A 23,524-nucleotide genomic window follows, 5' to 3' on the forward strand; every position below is an offset into this window, starting at 1 on the left:
AGCACACATATCTACTGTAGATGTAAGCAATGCACTACTTCGTCAACACACATATCTACTGTAGATGTAAGCAATGCACTACTTCATCAACACACAGATCTACTGTAGATGTAAGCAATGCACTACTTCATCAACACACAGATCTACTGTAGATGTAAGCAATGCACTACTTCATCAACACACAGATCTACTGTAGATGTAAGCAATGCACTACTTCATCAACACACAGATCTACTGTAAATGTAAGCAATGCACTACTTCATCAACACACAGATCTACTGTAGGTGTAAGCAATGCACTACTTCGTCAACACACAGATCTACTGTAAATGTAAGCAATGCACTACTTCATCAGCACACATATCTACTGTAGATGTAAGCAATGCACTACTTCGTCAACACACATATCTACTGTAGATGTAAGCAATGCACTACTTCACCAACACACAGATCTACTGTAAATGTAAGCAATGCACTACTTCGTCAACACACATATCTACTGTACTGTAGATGTAAGCAATGCACTACTTCATCAACACACAGATCTACTGTAGATGTAAGCAATGCACTACTTCATCAACACACAGATCTACTGTAAATGTAAGCAATGCACTACTTCATCAACACACAGATCTACTGTAGGTGTAAGCAATGCACTACTTCATCAACACACAGATCTACTGTAGGTGTAAGCAACGCACTACTTCATCAACACACAGATCTACTGTAGATGTAAGCAACGCACTACTTCATCAATACACAGATCTACTGTAGATGTAAGCAATGCACTACTTCATTAACACACAGATCTACTGTAGATGTAAGCAATGCACTACTTCGTCAACACACAGATCTTCTGTAGATGTAAGCAATGCACTACTTCATTAACATAAAATATGTGTTTTATAGATGTTATTCTTTAAAAAATATTTTTGAATGTTTGTTGTTTTTATCTTTGTAAATTTATCATGTAATTTGACCTTCGGGTCACCTTTTGATAATAAAATATGAATATGAATGAATAAAAACACACAGATCTACTGTAAATGTAAGCAATGCACTACTTCGTCAACACACAGATCTTCTGTAGATGTAAGCAATGCACTAAGTTTTCAATACCCATATCTACAGTTATAGATGTATGCAATGCGCTACTTCGTCAATACACATACCTTCAGTAGTAGATGTAGGCAATGCACTACATCATCAACACACAGATCTTCAGTAGATGTAATGCACTATTTCTTAAATACTCACAGTACAGTAGATGTAGCAATGTGCTACTTCATCAATACACAGATCTACATTCAAGCAATACGCTACTTCACCAATACACAGATCTACAGTAGACGTAAGCAATGCACTACTTTAATACACATATATACAGTAGATGTACAAAATGTAAGCAATGCAGTACTTCATTAATATACATATCTACAGTAGATGTAAGCAATGTACTACTTCATCAACACACAGATCTTATGTAGATATAAGCAATGCGCTACTTCATCAAAAGTGGTACAGTGGCATTGATAATGAATAAAGAACCAAACAAGAACGGTGAGATAGCCACAAAATATGACAACTCTGATGAAAGTGTTTTCAACATAAATCCATAAAATTTGGGTATTCCAGGGTGTCTTCTAGATGGGGTCCCAGAATCGTTATGCACAAAATTGATGCCAGTTGATACAATCAGGTCCACACCTTCTATACACTTAGAATGAGAACCGAGACAAGTTTAATCATTATTTAACTATTTAAGGTAATAAGATATACACTGGAATTGTGAGTCCATTCAGTGGACGTACCTGGATCTCCCACCCCTAAGAAGATCATCACTCGGTGACCATGGAAGCTTTTCATCGCCGTTTTCTAAAATTCAGGGAGAGCCTTGACATGCTTGATGACATTTCATTTGCCAAATGAAAGTACAAACATAGGCATAAATCATACTATTTAAATAGCAACATTTAGGTAAACCATTAAGTGAAGAAGGTTGGTCAAGGCATGGCCTCCAGTTAGTGAAACCCATTTTAGAATTTTAAGCCCTACCTTTATAATATCAGGTTTGCTGGTGATCAATGCTGGTGAGCGTTCACTGAAGAGTTGCCAATCGGAAGACTTCCATTTTGTTGATATAGAAGGTTTCAAGAAAATTTGCTACAGGTGCATAAGCCATAATGTAGGCCTTCGATCTTATAATATGAAATTGTTTTTTTTTTTTTCAAACCTGATTTTTTTTGCATATTTGTAATGTTTACACATGTCCCAACTTGCACCTAAGGGAGCGATCGTTATTTATGGCAGGGGGAATGGGTAAATTTAGGGGAACACGAAATTTTTTGTGGTCTTGAGGGGGGAACCTGAAATTTTAGTTGAACCAAGAGGGGGATTGTTAAATTTTAAATGGAGAACATTGGGAAAACAAGGGGGAACGCGAAAATTTTGAGCGGACGCGAGAGGGGAACACGAAATTTTTTGTCGATATTTTTGCCAAAACACCCATTCCCCCCTGCCGTAAATAACGATCGGTCCCTAAATGGAATCGGACAAATTTGATGTCTTTGTAGATCAACAGAGCAAAGTTCGACATATTATCATAATTTAAAAATTATGATAATATGTCCTCCCATAGAACTGCATGTAAAATGGCCAAAATAACCAGTGTGGTTTCTTTCACTTTACCTTGTTATTTCAACTTAAAATGGACAGCATCCCTTCCCGGCAGTTATTACTAATATCATTTCAACATTTTGAATGAAGAATAAAAATAATAAAATTTGATGGAAATCGTACATTAGGGCTTTAAGGTATGCAGTGGCCATGCTCAAGAGTGCGATAGAAATAATTTGGCTAGTATACTCTTTCGAATACCTTGTTCTATGAAATTATTGACCGCCCTCGTATATGCTATCTACTGAAGACGTCGCATAAGCTAATGCTTTCAATTGCATATGGCATATAGGCCTATGATCTGCTGAAAATTAAGCTGACATTAGTAATGTGCTATCTACTGAAGAAAGCATTTAAAAAGTCATCATAGTGCTATCTACCAAAGATGAAATAATTTATACGATATTAAGTAATGTACTGTGTACGGAAGATATCATAAGTAATACTGTAATAGTGCTATCATAATTGTGATGTGATCAAGCAAATTCAGTCGGAAGTCGGAAATATTGATTTTACGTAGCCAAACAAAAAGTATTTCCTTGTTTCCTATTGTTTTGGAAACTCTTTAACTGCTCATATCTTTTGTTTGAACTGGTTGTCCAAATTCAATGGGGTTTTCTTCAAAATGTAGCTCTGCAAGTTTACAATTCTATAAGAAACTGAAAATTGAATATGTCCGAATTCAGACTGATTTTGTGATCATACCACATTTATGAGATAAACTAATCGGCTATCTATTTCATAGCACTGGCTTAAATTGATAATGGTCCAACGTTCTTTGTATCTGATCCAGGATGTTCACTTACTTGTGTACGTTTCAACACCTGTTGTCTTTATCAACACTTGATGGGTAGTGACTGCTTATTGGCAACCGACGCTAGAAGTAGTCCAGCGTTGATCTTGGAGTTGCCAGTTGGTTTTCCTCTAAGGGATTTTTAGATCCCTGTTTCGGAAACTCATCATAATATGATATAGTTGGTACTGCCCTTCGTCTCTATTCATGCCCTCCTCTTTATTATTTCTATAGCCTCCTTTATCCAGCGAATGTATCTATATATTTTGATTTTCTACAATGTCTTCTACATATAACAGATTTTCACCATTCGGTCCTGAATCCTGATTTCATCTTTCCTTCGCTTACAACATATAGAAAAAGATATTAAAACAAAATTTTCTCACAATCTAGATAAGACCATAAACTTATGTTATAATCAGAAAATAAAAACGGGCTGCTCCTTGCAGAAACTGAGCTATGCGGGTGGAGGCAGAACTTTTTGAATGACCCTCGTATGCTTTTGCTATGTTTACACCAAAATCACCTTGCACCAAAATCACAGTGCAATTTCTGCAGCATCTGATTCGTCAAAAGTTTGGGCGCATGCACTAAATGATGGCGCTGTATGCAACGACCGCGTTGTACAGGCTGCGTTGTACTTATGTACAGAAAAAAATCAATGAATCTCATTGCACAAACGGTTATTCCGTCTATTAAACAAAATCAATAACTATTTTGGCCTTACAACCTTTGAGCTTAATTTTGTTTGCTCAGTCGAGTCAAGAAATGCATACAATATGAACGGGTCATTGGGTGGATCATTCGCGTGTTGTTTATCAAATAAAAAGAAACTAAGCTTAGATATTTTATAATTATTTTCTGCAATGAAATATATTGCTATGAGCATAAATGAAACCCGATAAAAAAACAGTGGTCGGATTTTCCCCAACATATTCGTAATATCTTGGGCGTATTTTAGATAATTTGGCAACATATTTGGGCTCATATTTTAACAATAGAATATGAAGGTGTGGATTTTTATCTTGGTATTGTTAACTAAATGAGCCTTTTGTAAATAGGGTTCTCTGACTCCACGATCAAGTCGGATCAACACACATAACACGGTGGTATTCCCTTTTTGGCTAACGTGGCTTACACGATGATGGTAACTTGTTGTGGATAATTTTTCACTAGTCGAATCATGTGATGGTGACAACTGGAAAAACATCCACATTTATTCATTATTGTGGTAAGTGCATTATTTTATATCAATATAATTTACTATTTCAATGATTTGATTGCAATAATATATGATTTTATAATAATATGAAATATGATTTTATATTCATAACCTCATTAATAAACGCGATGCGTGCGATCCAATCATATTTTATTATTTGCGAAAACGCGAACGCAAATCGAGGTCATTAATATCTCACAATTGACCGCAAAATGCGTAATTGTTCCAATGTCGCACACAATTGACTTCTGCGTGCGCGGTATTGTGCGTCCAACAAACTGCGCGCGCGCTGGCTGCCGTATTTGGATTGCGCGCTACCATATTTGCACAGATTGTGATACGCACTTTTGTTATTGGTCGTTCTGTTTTAGCCTGATCGATTTTTGGCAAGGGAAGATTTAAAAATCATCTATTTTTATAAACTTTTGAGCAAAATTTTGTGTTATTTTGTAAGGTGAAGAGATTAAAGTGACGAAAGTTATGAATGAGGTTAATAACTTTGCATCGGTAATATGTCGGGCATTGTGAGAAAATCTAAACATTTTGCTTTGGACCTCGAATATCCTCGGGGCTACGCCCTCGGGATATTCCTCGGTTCCAAAGGCAAAATGTTTAGATTTTTCACAATGCCCTCCAAATAACCGATGCGCAGTTATTAACCTCTAAATAAAGTATTATAATAATGCGTTATACATTATACCTGCATGACCTGGTCCTGGAAAAGGTGTAAATGTATACACTCAAAAATTCAGTAAACCTGCGATTTGGGACAGATTTCGGACTTTGTCAACCCCGAGAAAACGGCCCGTCTGAATTATCGGTTTAAATTTACTGTCTTTCTGACTTTAGGCCTTTCTGACTTTAGGAGATAAGATACATACATAACAAGGATACATAATGTTTTTATTTTTTTTAGGCCTAAATAATAGTTTGGTCTATGACTTCTTAATCCTTTTATGAGTTTATATTTTTGTGAAATATTTTGGGAGTGCAAGACTAACATAATCAAATATTCAATGGTAATGATATTTATTTCTGCTGTATCGTTGCAAAATGAGCGGTGCAAAAATCGAGGCTGTAATGAATTTAGCAGAATGTGACGGAATTCAGCTCAAATTAGCCCGATTTTCGTTGATTTACCATATAAATCCGTGATTTAAGGTGGTACTACACCCCTTGATAAATTTGTGACTATTTTTGCATTTTCTCAAAAACTAATAAAATACTGGTAACAAAAGTTATGTATATTATAGGGGCAAGGAATCCAGTTACTCTACACTGAAATTTCAGTGACCCAAAGACAAGTAGTTATTGATTTATTGATCAAATATTGGTTTTCCGTCATTTTTGACTGTAACTCCACAACTGTTGTCTGTGCTGAAATAAAATTTTCAGTGCAGTAGTTGTAGTCCTTGCCCCTATAATATACATATCTTACTTGTTACCAATGCGCTATAATTTTTGAGAAAAATGCAAAAATAGGCCCAAAATTGGCCAGGGGTGTAGTACTCCCTTAAGAAAATTCGACACGATCATTTTTGGCTTCCTCTTTTTTGTATTGTGTATAGTAGATTTTACCACAATTAGTTTTACCAACTAATTAAAGGCTAATGCCCATCAAGTTTGCCATGCGCTTTAAGTTTTCTTTATATTTTGTCGATATTTTCCTTGACAGGAAATTGTTTAATGGGTATTTTTCCGATTTATAATCATTTTTCAGCGACTTCGTCTTCGGCGACTTTCGTTCTTACTCAAATAAATTAATGAACATCCAACCAATTAGCACAATTTAATGAACTTCTTCCAGATATTTTATGATTTGATGAGAAAAAGATTGTTGATCATTATGCCCATTTTTATGAAAATTCACATTAAGTTAATTCTTTCTGTTGATCTTATTTAGTGTAAAAACAGCTTTTCTGTCGGAGTCAAATTGGCGTTGTACATCGAGATCATGGTGGCCTGGAGGTTCATCCGGCGCTATCTGCTGCTAGGTTTCCTGATGTCTGGGTTCGTCTATGCGGCTATCTATTTCTCAACCAATGAAGTATTTCAAGGTGAGGATGCTTGGAAACAAGTGTAACATTTCTTTTATAACATCTTAAGGGATGGGGTATGAACGTTTGGACAGTATTTATTGTAGAGCACATCAGACATATCGAATCCGCAATGTAATACACATTTTATGGCAAATCATTAAAAATATTTTTGATATTTAACAGTACTCGAAGTAAACTTTATAAATCTGATGATTTATACTTGAAGTGTATGTAGGTGGGATGAAAAGCCGACGATCAATTGAAAATTTTGACCTTTCGTATTGAAGATATGGATTTTTTTCTCCAAAACACCAAAAAAAAATTAGGTCTTTTTGGGAAAAAAATCCATATCTTCAATATGAAAGGTCAACATTTTCAATTGATCGTCGGCTTTTCCTCCCAGCTACATACACTTTAAGAATATATCATTAGATTTATAAAATTTACTTCGAGGACTGTTAGGCCTATATATCAATAATGTGAAAAATATCTAATTTTAATAATTTGTCATAAAATTTGTATTATGTCGTGAATTTCAAAAAATTATTTGATATCAGAAATACATTCTACGTATTCAAAATGCAATTCGATATGTCTGATGTGCTCTTATGTCCCACAAAAAATACTGTCGAAACGCTTAAAACGCTCATTCCAGATCCCTTAACGTTCCTCCTATTATGAGTAACTTAATTGATGCACCATGAAGAGATGAATGAATTAGACAAACATGATTAAAAAACAACGACTTTTATACTGACTTTTGATCCTAACCAAAATTTCCTAAACCCTATAACCAGTGAAAATGAGTGCCCCCATTCCGGATAATTATACTTCTTGCTATTTCAGTTTACGAAACCTCGTCAATCCGCGGATATCCGGGTCGCAATATTTTTTTCCGTAGTTAACATTTGAATAGGAGAAACTTATAATGCATAATGTACATGTATAGTGTTACATGTATTATAGGCTAGGTTCCACCACATTGCGATTAATTTCTTCTTATTTAACAAAAAGAAATTAAATACATTAGATTTAAAATTCTACCAAAGGATTGATCGGGGTTCGAACCAACAACCTATGTATGCATAGTCAGACGCTTTACCATGTACTACGAGTAGCTCTGCAAGAAATGCGTCTGTTTAACATACTTATTGATTACGGAATAAAGCGCAAACACACGATATACTATTACCGGTACTAGTGAATACGGTATAATCTCCGATCAATATTAATAGGTATATAATTGCCTAAACAGGCTCCCTATTCAAATGTGAACTACGGTAAAATAATCCGCATCCGGTTCTCCCCGATCTAAAGCCTCCAAACTGTCAGACCCCGGTGTCAGACTCATACGTATTTTTTAAACAATAGTGTTATTTTGATGCACTCGTTGTCTTTAATTTGTCTTTAATTCATAATAATAATTCTCTTGTTTGTTTGAATAGCTCAAGTAAACACGAATCCAGTTCGTCGTCACAAGCAGCAAGAACCCGCCTTCCCATGGGAAGCCAAAGATGCACTTGTTGCACCCAACAAACCTCCTGAACAGCATATTGTACAAAGAGCTGTAATGGCCGACGATAGCAAAGAAGACAAAGAGAGGTCTGAAGTTAAACAACGTCAACAAAAACATCAGGTATGCTCTTCAAGAAACACCAACTTGAATCTTTGTAGGCCTATAATATTACTCGAGGCATTGGGATATTTTTTTAAAGTTCAACAAAGCAAACAAAAACACAAACAAACGAACGAACTTTCGTAAGTTGGACGATTGAAATCCCAGTGTTATCACTTAACATTGACTATGTGTACGCATGATCGTTCCCAATTTCGAGAAAAAAGGGGTTATGTTTAAACTATGTTCGCGAACATAAAATGTTCGCGATATTTAAAAAATATGGTTGTTTTTGACGACGGTGTACTCGAAATTAAAAAATAGGGTATGGTATATTTTGTGAATCCTGATGTTGAAATCATTATACCATTTCTTGCTCAATATACTCCCGGATTTCACTTTTGTGAAACTTTTGTGCATTCCAAGTAATATTCAGGAACTCACTTCCCAGTTTGGCCGCTGTGTTCTTGGTATGTGTTCTAGAAATGTTAAAAAGGGTGCTTTTGTAAAAGTGTACTTGAAATGCAAAAAATAGGGGTAATTTTAAGGCTAATTTGTACCCGTTTTTGTGTAAAATAGGGGTAACAAATGCTGAAAATATTCTTGAAACCGCACAAAATAGGGGGGTATTTTTGACTTTGAGAACGATCATGCGTTACGCCTTTGAATAGGAAGTGACAACACCGGGATTGAAATATGTCAATCTTTTAACGATTGATGATAGGAATCAATCTAAATAGATTAAAAATGTTTTTTGTTTTGTTTTCACTCTAAATCTCTTTGTAGACTGATTTCAATATCTAAATCAAGTGTTACTCCTAATGTTCTGCCAAATGACATGTTTGGAATGAGATTTCAAACTGTTTTAAAGTGAACATTTTCAATCTTTTTTTTCAACTGGAAATGATTTGTCCCTAATTTGGGACGGCAAAAGATTGAAAAACAATGAAAATCAATCCTTTCCACAATATTTATTTATCAATATTTGCACCAGAACAGATGATTTTAAATGAGACAAATTAAAGGGAATAATTAGAAATAATCAGGGTGATCATGGTGATTGATACGTAACTGAGGCATGCGTGAACCATATTTTGTACTTTGTTCTCAAAATTACAAGAAATTACTTAGACAATTATCGTAGTAGGTTGACGACATTCCTCGCTGTAGGCCTACCCTTAGCACCTACTTCATGCAGCAAACTTAATAATTATGTCCGTGAAAACCTAACCATGTTATACGTGCAACGTTTTATGCGGTCTTTGCGGGGAGGTTCGGCGCCCGGAAAGTCGACATAGGAAGTAAATTATTTTTCGTTCATACGTGTATGCGCTATGTGCTAAAAGTGTTTGGGAGCTTATGGTCAAATGGAATTTTGCATGAAGTATTCTATTTGGATGTATGCTGATATGTGACTACATGCATGATAAATAATATATAATTGAATAACTATTAGAGGTGACCCATTCCATGTCAACTCCAGGGATGTGCACCGCAGCACCTCTTCAATTTTTTTCTTTTTCTGTGTGGTGGTAGATATTGATGAGAAAGTAAAATTCCGCAAAAAGACAACGTTTGAGCTTCATACCATCCATTTGAAAAGTACGTTTTTCCCGTTCAAATTGCATCAATTTGAAATTTAGATATAGGTCAGCGTAAAAATGTGTCGCAACGCGAGAGACAACGTTTTTAGGAGGTCCATAAATGTATAAAGGAACCAATTTCGCATGTATAATGACTATGTACAACTTATGGAGAATGCAAACCTTCTGATGTGTTGACTTATCGAGTCCCAAAGCCAATATCTGGCATCAGAAAACTTGTCCAACTCCATATTTTCAACATACCTGAAGTTGATGGTGGATCAAAATGCCTGACATTGGTTTTCAGGGGGGTCAAAATGTACAAAAAATGTACAATTGGGGTTTTGCCATGTGTGATATCACAGCTAAACATATTCTAATAGGCTCAATATTGGTTAAGAGTAATGTCTTACCAAAGGGCTCTGACTAGCAAAAAAAGGGACGCTAAAATTATTTTACTTTTGGAGTTTTGACCCCCCCCCACCAAGTTGGATCTTGATGGAAGAAATTGCATTTTTATGGCCCTGTAACTTTTAAAGTAAAGGAGTTACAAGTTTTCTGATGCCAGAGATTTGAATTCTACACAAATAAGTACCCCAGGATACATACTTTTCAAAGTTGTAAATGGTTCCCTTTATACATTCATGGACCTCCAAACATCGTCTTTCGCGTTGCGACACATTTTTTACGTTAAAAAAAAAAAAAAAAAAAATTGATTTTCAAATTGATGCCACAACAAAAGAAATGCAGTATGAAGCTTTCATCAAATATCTACCACCACACAAAAAAAGAATAAAATTGAAGAGGTGCTGCGGTGCACATCCCTGGAGTTGACATGGAATGGGCCAGGTATATTTCAGGTATATAGGTTTCTCCATTTAAATGTAACAAATCTTGCTCATGAATAGACCCAAAGATGCAGATATCCAATGATTCTCCCCTTTCTATCAATATGTCAAGGTAAAATTAAATTACTTTGTAAATTTATCGTCATTTCGTATACAGGAATCCCAGGAGAAGGAAGAGGCAGCACAGGAGCCTGTTGACTTCATGGCTGCTCAGGCAGAAATACAAAAGGAACGTCAACGAGTTCTATCAGAAACCTGTTCTCGTCATCCAGAACTTAAACGTGGTAATCTGAATATGTATACACAGAGGCATCTCTACGTGCACGAAAAACATAAAATACTATATTGTTTTGTGCCGAAAATTGGCTGCAGCAATTGGAAGCGGGTGTTGATGGTTTTGTCTGGAATGAAACCCAATACGGATGGTATAACGTCCGATGAAGCTCATTTTCATAATGGTATGAAGAGGCTTAGTGGGCTTAACCGAGAAGAACAACGAGTACGCCTTGATACTTACACCAAATTTATATTTGCGCGTCATCCATTCGTAAGAATTCTTTCAGCATATCGAAATAAATATGCAGATATCAACGTCTACAAAAAAGATACTTATTTTCATATATTTTCAAAGAAAATCATGAAAAAGTATCGCAAAAACCCGTCTGAAGTAGATTTAAAAACGGGTGAAAATATTACCTGGCACGAATGGGTGCAATATTTAACGGATCCACAAGAAAGATCTGGTTTTGATGATCATTGGCAAGAGATTTACCAAATGTGTTCTCCATGTAAGATACATTATGACTATATTGGCAAACTTGAAACGGTCGCAGATGATGCAGAATACATGCTTAAATCGCTAGAATTAGACGACAAAGTGTCGTATCCAGCGCGTGCTAATAGTCATCCAACAAACAGCTCGCAGACTTATGACAAATTCTTTGGCGAATTGACTTTGGATAAGTTGAAACAATTATGGAATGTGTATAATTTAGATTTTGAACTCTTCGGCTATCCAAAGCCAGACTTTTTATGATTGATCTGAGGAAAAAGTGATGACTATTGTTGATCTGTCTGTAAAACGTGGCAAGAATTATTATTGCCACGTTTTACAGGCCATTGGGCATACTCTCTTAAACCAAAGATTGAAAAATCAATCTTAAAGACTGTGTTCAGGGAAAAGTCTAACATTAGATTGAAAATGCAATGGAATTTAGCTTGAATTTTCAATCTTTAAGACTGATTTCTCAATCTTAATTTGGACTTTTCCCTCACCCCAATCTTTCCATTTAAGAGAGTACGGGGCACTTTAAAAGAGGATTGAGACCAATGGCGCTGATGTTGACTTTGAGTTATTGTCCCTACATTCTTTGTTTTCAAGTTAGAGTCATTCATAATTCCGTAGCGACAAGTCCTTTTCTAATGGGGCTAAAACCATACTTATAAGTGTGAATGAATAATGAACACAAATTCAAAATTCATAATGGACGACATCAAGCTCATTCTTCTCGATCATGTCATATAATAAATGTATGGGGTATACCTAAGATTATAAAGTTCATCTATTCGATTGCGATAAAGGACAAGCCCAAGCTTAGATTAAAAATTCTTAATCTAATAGATTAGATTACCATATTTTAATCTAAAAGATTGAAATTCAAATCGATTAGATTGAATTTTTAATCTTAATTTGGATTAGTCTTGGATGTCTATTTTAATCCAAGATTAATCCATGCTATAGATATAGTCTCATAGATTTGAATGTTAATCTATAAGATTAAAAAATTGTAAATTGTAATCGAATTCATGCAGATTAGTTCAATCTTAATCTTATTAGATTAAGAATTTCTAACCTAATTAAGCTTGGATATGTCCCTCATCGCAATCTATATAATTAAGTTTTTTAATCTCGGGAATTTAGATGTAGGAATTACGATCGGAAGGTTACGGATGCATTGTAAGATATATGAGTTTGTTATGCAATTATCTCATTAGATCCTACGGTCCGATTTCTCGAAGCTTGGCTAGGGCTCAGGCTTCCTAAGCCAGCATGCTAGCCCTATGTGAATCTAGTTTATTGATTTATCTTTGTAGGTGATGTACGATGTGAAATTGTAAGCACTGATATAGAGGACTAATTGGGCTTAAGCGAGATGACTTAGGAAGCCTGACCACTAGCCATACTTCGAGAAATCAGCCCTACGTGGCTATATGATTGAGCCTCTCAGGCCCGGTAATCTACCCGGGTCATTCAAATCCTAGATCCGCCAACGCTGCCTAAGCAAAATGACTCAAACTTATTTAAAGAAGTCTGTTTATGTAATTGGTCATTAACTTATTATACAAGTTCCGCCTGGAATTATATTTCCAGCATATTGTGTGTGAATATTAAAACGGTATATGACAGTAACTTTTGTTTATCCTGTATGATATACTTAATTTGCTTGTTCTAGTTGATTAGTAACAAAGAATAATATAGGCCTTCTATGAGACCATGTGCATTTTACATTTAGTCTCGATTTGATAAACTTGGTTTCTCAATTTGAAAAGTGAAGTTTTAAACAAACGTGATCGCGAAATCATACTTGATAACACCGGTTTATCGATTTAATAAACTTGGTTTTTAAATTCGAAATACCATTCGAAGAAGAAATTATTAAGATTGACCCGGTTTTATAACAGATAAAACCTAGTTTCTCAATGAACAACTTTTTTAACCGAGTTCCTTTATACTTTTCAAAATACTTTTGTCATGGGAATGGGTTTATTGAAGAACTTTGAACATGCTGATCTGAGGCAAATAACTTTAGACATGAGTAAAAACTAAAGAGTATAAGCCTATCGAAGCCTATGTACTCTTCATTCATATTGCTACACTCATCCACTTTAAAAGGCACAACTGATTACCGAAATATGGGAAATGGAATAGGATTTCGCCCAACATTACAGACCTCGTTTATGTCCTAATTATTTAAAAAAACTTTTTACTGACGCCCCCCCCCCGAATTTAACACATATAGACCCAACAAAATCTCCAAAACAATGTTCAATGAAAAGGGTCCCCTTTTGAAGAAGGGTTTATGGAGCAAACTGCAGTTTTACAGCTTTTACTTAGGATTTTGCATGGCGGGTCTTCTTGACCATTTAACAAATGAGATCTTAAATCCGAACTAAAAGATGCAGAATGATAAGTCTTTGTAGGATATACAGGGGTGAAAATAACTGGTGTGCCTCTGGTCTCAAAAAACTATACGCCGCTACCCAGGAAAACGTTCAAATGTCGGGTTATAAAACGTTTTCATATAGCATTCAAAAACATTTTTGATAACGTACTGCAAATTATATTATAACATGTTTTTCACCATGTTCACGTGCTGACAAAAACATTTGGCAAAACATGTTTGCAAAAAACATTTTACAATAACATTTTGACATTTAAAAAAATGTTGTTTTTGTTGTGGGTTTTCATAAAGAACGTTTTAAAAACGTTTTCATGGCCGTTATATAACCCGACATTTAGTGTTGTTAAATAGTTTTTACCAAACCACTGACCCCAAATATAAAACATGTTTATAAAGCATATTTTTAAAAGCGTTTGTGTTAGCTGGGTAATCCATACATATATTTTTCAGAATCCTATATGCGACAAATATTTTCAGTCTCCTTAAGGGGGTACTACACCCCTGTGGTAAATTTGTGACTATTTTTGCATTTTTCTCAAAACATAATAACACACTGGTAATAAAAATTATGTATATTATTGGGGCAAGGAATCCAATTACTACACTGAAATTTCACTGACTCAAGACAAGCGGTTCAGTATATATGATAGGAAACGAGGTACATGCTAGCGGTACCTTATTTCTTATCATAAATAACAAACCACTTGACTTGGGTCACTGAAATTCCAGTGTAGTAATTGGATTCCTTGCCCCTATAATATACATAACTTTTGTTACCACTGTGTTATTAGTTTTGAGAAAATGCAAAATAGACACAAATTTATCGAGGGTGTAGTACCCTTAATAATCACAATTTTAGTCGTGGACCCCGTGGTCTGATTGTTCATGTTCTGTTTTCTATCTTACACGGAGACCTACCATTAAAACAATGTGTTGCCCAAATTTGACAGAAAATTGGATTGACAGAGCCCATATTTGTGATATGATCAAGCACAATCAGTCTAAAGTAGGACATATTCAATTTTCAGTTTCTTATAGGATAATAAGCATCATTTGCAAAACTACATTTTGCAGAAAACATCGTTGAATTCGGATAACCAGTTCAAAAGATGTGAGCAGTTAAACGAGTTTCCAAACAGAATGAAATACTTCTTTTGACATATATCTCAAGATCAATATTTCCTGCCTTCCACTGATTTTGCTTGATCACATTACATTTCTCGGTCGAGCTATGAGTTTTGACAAACTCATTTAAACTAAAAAAATAAATAAACGTGTACAAGTGCATGAGCTTTCATCGGATACCAATATCGCAGTCTTGATGATTAAAGGGGTGTGATCCGATCGACATTTCGCTCCATTATACATGACCCAGGGATAGTCTAGTAAGTAGGCCTGAAGAAAAAACCTGAAAATCTGGAAAAAGTCTGAAAAAAAACGTGAATTTGGGCTAAAAAGCCCCAAAATGGGCTGAAAATAAAAAGTGCGGAAATATGGACAAAAAATCTGGAATTCTAGATTAATCCTGAAAACTTACACCCTGATGATCAAGGCCGATCATTATATACAGTAAACGGCTAAATGACGAAAACCCATACAAACTAAAAACTTATAGTTTTGGGCATTTATTATCAAAACTACATCTGTCATGTACAATTAAACGTTAAATCACAATTCATAACAATTCATTGATTTTATCAAAATAACAATATTATAAAAGCACTAGGAATACAATACGACTATAAATGAAATAACTTGGAATGTAAACACTTGGTTAATGGTTATTTTACTTTGTTTTTAATAAAGTAACCTTTTTGGTGGTTATTGTTCAAGCAACAATAGAGGTTATCCATCATGTGTGACTTCTAACAAAAGGCGCTGATTCCCTTAGTATTCCTTATTCAAAACAAGTCAATGCATGACTTAGGAGTTACCTGCATGACTTTGGCGGGTTAGTTTGAAACAGTCATGGTTGCACATGCAGGTACTTCTTTTGAAAGTCCTAAACGAGGTATAGCAGTCGTTGATAGGATATGCAGCATATAGAACACGGATAACCTCTATTAAATATAGGATATCAGATTAAATCTTCCTTGCATGGTATCATCTTTAGGTCACGGAAAAAAGGTGTCATTTGTAATGCATTTTGGTTCGTGCTCACTTTACGTTTATGGAAAGTAAATCGTATTGAAAGAACAATTTTTCAGCACACTGAAATATAAGCATGTTTAAAACAATTCACCACTATGGCCATGATTGTTAGATTAGGAACTGCATGTGAAATGGTACATCTGGTATAACATTTGCAGGAATTTGGCTATTATATAGTTGAAATCAATATGCCTCATTGGAAGACATGATCTTCCTCTCCCACTCATTGGGTGCCCCATTTGAAATTCACACTACTTGTGTAAGGTTATGTCTTCAATAGGGATGTGTGGATTTCAACTGGAATTGCCCATTACGCGGTGAATTCAACTTTATTTATTTTTGACGTTGCTATACAGGTACCGGTATATAATTAACGTATTACATTATACCTTAAAGTCAAGGTATTATTTCAGGTTTGGTGTAATTAAATAACGCATAGTCCCGTTTATAAAGATCCCATAATCTCGTCAGCTCTTGCTTTCCTAGCTTGCCGAAGTATTTATCATATGTTGCATGGCTAGAACTATTAGTAGGTCTACTCGTGTCCGAAGAAAGATATGACACTTTCCCTTCCACGCCCCAAGTTTTAAGTAAATACTTCGCATCGGTTTGAACAGTCTCTAACTTCCCAATAAAATCATAGTTAACAGTACAAGGTGAGCAGATTTTATACATCTCTCTCCAATGATCGCTGAAGTGAGTATCTTTTTCAACTGTTTCCCGTTCAACAGGGTGCGTCAAATAGTCAACAAACTCTGGCCATGTAGCGTTGGCCCCACTCTCCAAAGCTTCCTTACTCGGATTCTTCCTCCATTTTTTGATAATCTCTTTCCCAAATCTATGAAAGTATTTATTGCTTAAGAAATATTCGTAATTTTCAAATTTATTGCGGTATACAGACAGTGCTCTTTTAATTGGTTCCCGAACGACGAAGAACCAGTGGTACTTTTTCAGAATCTGTTCTTGTTGGTCTTCATCGTAGTCGCTGAGGAATTTCATTTTTGCGTGTAGATGTACTTCGTTGGATGTTAGGCCGTCTACGGAGTCTCTATCTCCATTCAGAACCATCAAGATTCGTTTCCAGTTACTACAACCGACCTTTGGCACGAAGCAGTATGCAATCTTGTACTGATCTACTACGTAGATGTGACGCTTTGTGTACCTGTAAAAAGAATCCAAGGTGAAAATAGAAGATGTGAGCAACGCGTACCACTAAATGTGACGATTACGGTTTGATAGTACGAAGGGTCGTCATTCCAAAGGTTCATTACTCCGAAGGTTCGTTATTCCGAACGGTCAAAATAGGCTACTCCGAAGGACCATTACTCCGAATTTACGATAAAGGTCGTTATTCCGATGGGCGTCGACCGTTCAAGTTCCGAAATTCGGAGTAACAAGCCTTCGGAGTAAGTAACCAGACTTATTTTAAATTCGGAGTGATGATCCTTCAGAATAACGAACCGGTGGAATACCAAACCATCGGAATGACGATCCTTCGGAATAACAGTCTTTCGGAATAACGACACGCCCCCCATTTTACCACCTGGAATGTAATTTTATACTTGCACATTGCTGAGATATGAAATACAATGTGGTAAAATATCTGAACTCCTTCCCGCAATATCTAAAATGAAAACGATTAGCAATCCCAGTGTCTTTATAGACACTAACTTCTAACAATCATTTAGCATGTTTCATGTGAGAATTTTTTTAACATGCTACCATGGTGTTCTATAACATGTAGAATGTTTCATGTGTGTTTACATTTTCTCTACGAAAAGGAAATATCAAACTAATTTGAGTCAATAATTGTTTTTTTTTTAAATCATTATTTTGTCAATTTCAGGATTTTATGCGCCAACCGTCCCGATTAATACATACATGGGTATCTCATCATCTGGCGGTATATCAGCGCATGCGTTATCAAGCAATCTTCTCCTATTTCGTTGTATTTCAGCTTGCTCTTTCATAAAATCTAAGTGGCTAGATTGAGCCTTCTGCATTTCCTCCATCTGTAAAAGAAGAAAAGAACACATAAAACCTTGCAGATGCGTGTCACTCTAATATTATTATATTTCTCACATGTCTTCCACATCCCAAAAAACTCTGCAGAACAACACTCCTCGTCATAAAGGTCTTGCAGTCAGTGAAGAAAATGCGATATAGTCAACCAAAAAGCTCCAAAACAAAGCCTTGTCAGTAATATTATTTGATGTACGGTATATGAGGTTTTTATGTTGCTGCGGTGTGAAGATTATTGTGCCGCAAGCTATAGAGAAAGCGTATATCTTTCAATCCTTATTTCTATATAAGAAAGTGTTTTTACTATAGGTTTTACAATATATCATTGCTTACGTTTGCTTCTATGCAACCAAATTTACAATTTATGTTAACATCAGTATGATAAGTAATGCCCGAATGCTTCACCATCAGATTGACCACTTCTTCAATTACCATTTATTAAACACATCATTTTCACAATATCGTATTTTTTTACCACTTCTTGCATTGCTAATGAATACTTCTCATTCGTGACAACGTAATTTTACCACTTCTTGCAATACCATTGAAAATCTGTCCCTCAAGATAACGTAGTTTTACCACTTCTTACATTACCATTATATATTACTCCCGCCAGATAACGCAGTTTTACGAATTCTTACAAACTATTGAATACTTTTCATTCAACACAACGTAGTTTTACCACTTCTTGCAATACCATTAAACACTTCTCCTTCCAGACAATGCAGTTTTACCATTTCTTGCAATACCATTAAACACTTCTCCTTCCAGACAACGTAGTTTTACCACCACATCTTGCAATAACATTGATAACTTCTCCTTCCTGATAATATAGTTTTTACCACTTCTCGCAAAACCATTGAATACTGTTCCTTCCAGAAAAGGTAGTTTAACCACCAGATTGCAATACCATTGAAGACCTTTCCTTCCATCCAGACAACATAATTTTACCATTTCTTGCACTACCGTTGAATACTTTCCCTCAAGACAACATTGTTTCACCAGCTCCTGCAAATGCAATACCATTGAAACTTCTTCCTTTCAGACAATGTATAGTTTTACCATATTTTGTAAATACCATTCCAAATTTTGCCTTCCAGATAAGGTAGATTTACCACTTCTTTCAATACCATTGAATACCTTTCATTCAACATTACGTAGTTTTACCACATCTTACAATAACACTGAATACATGTACTTCTCCTTCCAGATAATATTTACCACTTCTTTCAATACCATGAAATACTTCTCCAAAAACATAGATTTATCACTTCTTCCAATACCATTGAATATTTCTCCCTCTCGATAACGTAGTTTTTCCGCATCTCTTTCCAGATATCGTAAGGTAGTTTTACTACTTTTTGCAATGTCATTGAAAACATTTTCCTTCCCGATATCGAGGTAGTTTTACCACTTCATGCAATTTTAATGGATACTTATCCTTCAGCAGGGTTTTCTTTAAGCATTTTGCTGAAGGGGTATATTCAATATTTATTTTTTTTGACCCTTTCAATTGTGAATTTTTCCTCTGAAGGGGTCCAAAACATTGTGCAAGGGGTATTTTTATAATATTATTTTGAAGACATTTTTAACAATGTGTGTGTTTTTGGAGCAGTGGCAGACTGCTTCAAGATTGTAGCCGTACCACTCCCGCTTGCATTAACATTGAAATTCACTTCACCTGTGATATTCAGGTAAATTATAACGATTTGTTGATATTATAATCATTGATAATTATTTGGACCATAATAATTGTAATATTTACCGTTTTCTTTTTGGCTGGAGGTTGCACTCTGATTTGGTTTAACGATTGCTTCTGGACGTCCACAGTTGCTGAAATTAAACATGTATGTAAAGATTGTACTTAATTAGTCATCAATTTGTTAATTTGGTAGTAGAAGGTGCTTAATATGCGTAATATTGACATAAACATGATTAATTTACATGCATATTTCAGGTAATCGTGTTATTTACTAACAATAAAAGAAGAAATAAATTAAACACGATTTTAACGTGGTTAAAACTTTAGGACACTTAGACGCTTCTTTATTTTGGGCAATTAGCCATTTTCTATTAAGTGTGCTGAGGCTGGAGCTCAGGCCTGTGGGTTTGACGTAGCACACTGTAAGTGTTTTATTTGTTTCAGTTTCTATTTTTATAATAATTTTTATGAAGAAATAATACCATACCTTCGTCATTCATTGACATATGGTAGTAGAGTTCCCACATGGACAGAAATGCAATGGCCAGAATACAAGCACCGATCAGCCGACTCAAGGAGCGCGACATTCTTATTCTCATTTTGCACATATGTCCAAGACTACGGAAGGGAATACTGTACGTATAGCCTGCGTCAAAACTTCTCAACATGACATCAAAGATTTATCTGTGTAAAAAATGCGAAATGTGTTACTAAAATCAAAGAAATGAAGAGGGAAAGAACGGAAGAAAGAAAGAACGGAAGAAAGAACGGAAGAAAGAAAGAAAGAAAGAAAGAAAGAAAGAAAGAAAGAAAGAAAGAAAGAAAGAAAGAAAGAAAGAAAGAAAGAAAGAAAGAAAGAAAGAAAGAAAGAAAGAAAGAAAGAAAGAAAGAAAGAAAGAAAGAAAGAAAGAAAGAAAGAAAGAAAGAAAGAAAGAAAGAAAGAAAGAAAGAAAAAAATCTCAATTTAACAACATGACTTATTCGTTGTTATAACGATTAGCGAATTCTGTTTTAGTTTTAAATTCTATGAAGTGCGATTGTAAAAAACATACAAATGGAACATTGTTTTAAAATGAGCAGATTAGTATTTTTTTTCAAAGCCGATTGAGAAATAGCCATTATACTCAAGTTATGTTACGAATCAGTTTAAAAATATTCCTTTTCATTTTATACGGTACGCTGCAGACCATGTAAACCAATTATAAAAAAAAATAATAGTTTCGACTCATTAGTCATCTTTTTATAATGATTTTCTCTGCTATAATGTTAATGCACTGCACTAAAAAAATGTAGCGTGGCAGGTTCATGTAAATGTTCGATATCTTGGTTGAGCAGTTCCATGGTTGAAGCGTACTTGATCATGCATATTAGTAACAAAAGTTGTCTTTGATTGGAGACTGATTTACCTTGATTTGATAGCTATATCATGAATGTATTCTTTAAAAAAAAATCATTACAGGTGAAAATTAGCTTACAAATGCAACTAATGACTATCGTAAATATTAAACAAAATCAGTGTTTCTTACCTTATAAAATGCATCATATAGAATATTGTGAAACTGGTAGGCGCAGGCGAGTAGCAAGGATAGTATATTATAGTCAGGTTACATAAGTATAGGCCTGTGTCATTACTTGGAAACATTTTTGTGAGCAATTTTTGTAATTTTTGCATCTACGTGGTACACTAATCTTTTACCAATGTTTACTTTTGACAACGCGACATGGTTGGTCATAGTTCAGTTCACCTGGGGTCAGACATACACCATTATGGGACGGTGTTGCCATAATGCTTTTTATATGCAAATAATTCAATAATTGACTTACCCATACAGGTCACGGAAGATGGTGTAATGGTTATTGATTAACTTGGTATTAAAGGCCATAATTGTACAACTTTGTGGATATGGGATTTACAGACTTAGAAAATCAAAATAGCGCTGAGTTCTTTTATTGCTATCTACGGTAGACAGCACTACAGTACATCAGCCACCGTACAGACGCAATCGGGACTTTCGGGTCTGTGTAAAAGCTTGTAAACATATTATACGTATAAACTAAAAATATAGGCCTAAATGCTGTTGTTGTAGTTTAAGTTTTGATTGAATTTTAGGGCCGGGGTATGTCGAGGGGAGCCTAGCTCAGCCTACCGTGATAGAAATTCACAATAAACGGGCTACGTTGTTATTGACTTGTTTTTGATTATTCTCCCGACCGCGGTGAAAAAAATAAATAAATAAATAAATAAATAAATAAATAAATAAATAAATAAATAAATAAATAAATAAATAAATAAATAAATAAATAAATAAATAAATAAATAAATAAATAAATAAATAAATAAATAAATAAATAAATAAATAAATAAATAAATAAATAAATAAATAAATAAATAAATACGAGTAGAACGTGCGTACAACGAAGTTGTAACTCTTGAGTTTCACGCTAATGCGATCGATGTCTGATGATCGCGTGAAACTCAGTTACTTCGTTCCACGGTGATTATTAGCTTAATGCATCGAGCACTCTGTATGAAGATAGTCATCTTTCTATAAATAAATAAATAAATAAATAAATAAATAAATAAATAAATAAATAAACAAATAAACAAATAAATGATTGGATATCGGACTTTAAGTTTGAATGAATATGCCTAAAATTCAATAAAAATAGAAATAGATATGGGTTTCAATTTTCCCCACCTGCCACCGAAAGTGCTATCTACGGTAGACACCATATCATAACATCTATGCAAAACATCTTTCTACTAACATTTTGTTGTTATAAAAGGTTCACAAAAAATAACTCCCCAAAAATTACAAAACATTTCTTTGCATAACTTGACATACATTTCGTTGATTTGAAAAATTTAAAAACCTGTGAATAATAATAATAATAATAATACGACTCTTATATAGCGCTTTACCATGTTTACACCGAAGTCCCTTAGCGCTTAAAACATGAATAAACAAATAACAAACAATACCTACACAATACAACCTATAAACAATTCATGCATGTGATATAAATGAACAAAGTAAAACATGAGATAAATCAATTGTCACAAAATGCTAGAGTAAACAAATGTGTTTTTAAGGAAGATTTAAATTGTACAAGAGTCTTAGAGTTTTTACATTATATGGTAAATTGTTCCAAAGTTCAGGAGCAGCGAAATAAAAAGATCTCTGTCCATATGAAATAGTAGCAACTGATGTAGAGACGAGATAGCATTTTGAGGATGATCGTAGATTTCGAGGAGGTTTGTATTCCTGAATCAAATCAGCAAGGTAGTCTGGAGCAAGTCCATGAAAACATTTATAAGCAAGGAGAAGAATTTTGTACATAATACGATATTTGACAGGAAGCCAGTGAAGTTTTTGCAGTACAGGAGTGATGTGATCATGGAAGCGAGTACGCGAAACAAGTCTAGCAGCAGAATTTTGAATTCGTTGAAGCTTTGAGATGAGAGAGTCAGGAAGGCCATATAAAAGGCTGTTGCACCGATCAAGATGACATGTGATAAAAGCATGAACTAAAGTTTCAGTTGACTTTTCATCCAGATAATTTCGAATGCGACCAATTTTGTACAGAGAAAAGGAGGCAGAGCGACATACCGTAAAACCCCGTCTACAAGGATATACCTAAGAAACGCCCTCAATAAAATTGGTTGCTTGTTGTATTTGGAGTTTGAGCAA

General features: G+C 34.8%; 2 protein-coding genes across 2 annotated transcripts; one reads left to right on the forward strand and one right to left on the reverse strand.

The window, feature by feature from the left end:
- Nucleotides 1-4,529: 4,529 nt before the first annotated feature.
- On the forward strand, nt 4,530-12,420 carry LOC140151490 (carbohydrate sulfotransferase 11-like). The gene is made up of 4 exons (XM_072173844.1): nt 4,530-4,699; nt 6,594-6,747; nt 8,175-8,365; nt 10,933-12,420. Exons 2-4 carry the CDS (start codon nt 6,645-6,647, stop codon nt 11,809-11,811), a joined length of 1,173 nt encoding a protein of 390 aa, XP_072029945.1. The 5' UTR covers nt 4,530-4,699; nt 6,594-6,644; the 3' UTR covers nt 11,812-12,420.
- A 3,150-nt stretch (nt 12,421-15,570) lies between these two features.
- On the reverse strand, nt 15,571-21,583 carry LOC140151491 (carbohydrate sulfotransferase 11-like). Its single transcript, XM_072173846.1, has 5 exons — nt 21,359-21,583; nt 20,320-20,516; nt 19,896-19,963; nt 17,990-18,120; nt 15,571-17,270 (listed from the first exon to the last, which is right to left on the reverse strand). The coding sequence occupies exons 2-5, from the start codon at nt 20,498-20,500 to the stop codon at nt 16,505-16,507; spliced, it is 1,146 nt and encodes a 381-aa protein (XP_072029947.1). The 5' UTR covers nt 20,501-20,516; nt 21,359-21,583; the 3' UTR covers nt 15,571-16,504.
- Between the last annotated feature and the right edge of the window lie 1,941 nt (nt 21,584-23,524).

Source organism: Amphiura filiformis, chromosome 4 (assembly GCF_039555335.1).
Source record: "Amphiura filiformis chromosome 4, Afil_fr2py, whole genome shotgun sequence".
Taxonomy (NCBI): Eukaryota; Metazoa; Echinodermata; class Ophiuroidea; order Amphilepidida; family Amphiuridae; genus Amphiura; species Amphiura filiformis.

Coding starts and splice junctions, on each gene's coding strand:
- LOC140151490 (XM_072173844.1), top strand. CDS start 6,645: ATGGTGGCCTGGAGGTTCATCCGGCGCTATCTGCTGCTAGGTTTCCTG. Junction 6,748..8,174: donor AACCAATGAAGTATTTCAAG/GTGAGGATGCTT, acceptor TTGTTTGAATAG/CTCAAGTAAACACGAATCCA. Junction 8,366..10,932: donor AACGTCAACAAAAACATCAG/GTATGCTCTTCA, acceptor TTTCGTATACAG/GAATCCCAGGAGAAGGAAGA.
- LOC140151491 (XM_072173846.1), bottom strand. CDS start 20,500: ATGTTGAGAAGTTTTGACGCAGGCTATACGTACAGTATTCCCTTCCGT. Junction 19,964..20,319: donor TATGTCAATGAATGACGAAG/GTATGGTATTAT, acceptor GTTTAATTTCAG/CAACTGTGGACGTCCAGAAG. Junction 17,271..17,989: donor CCAGATGATGAGATACCCAT/GTATGTATTAAT, acceptor TTCTTTTTACAG/GTACACAAAGCGTCACATCT.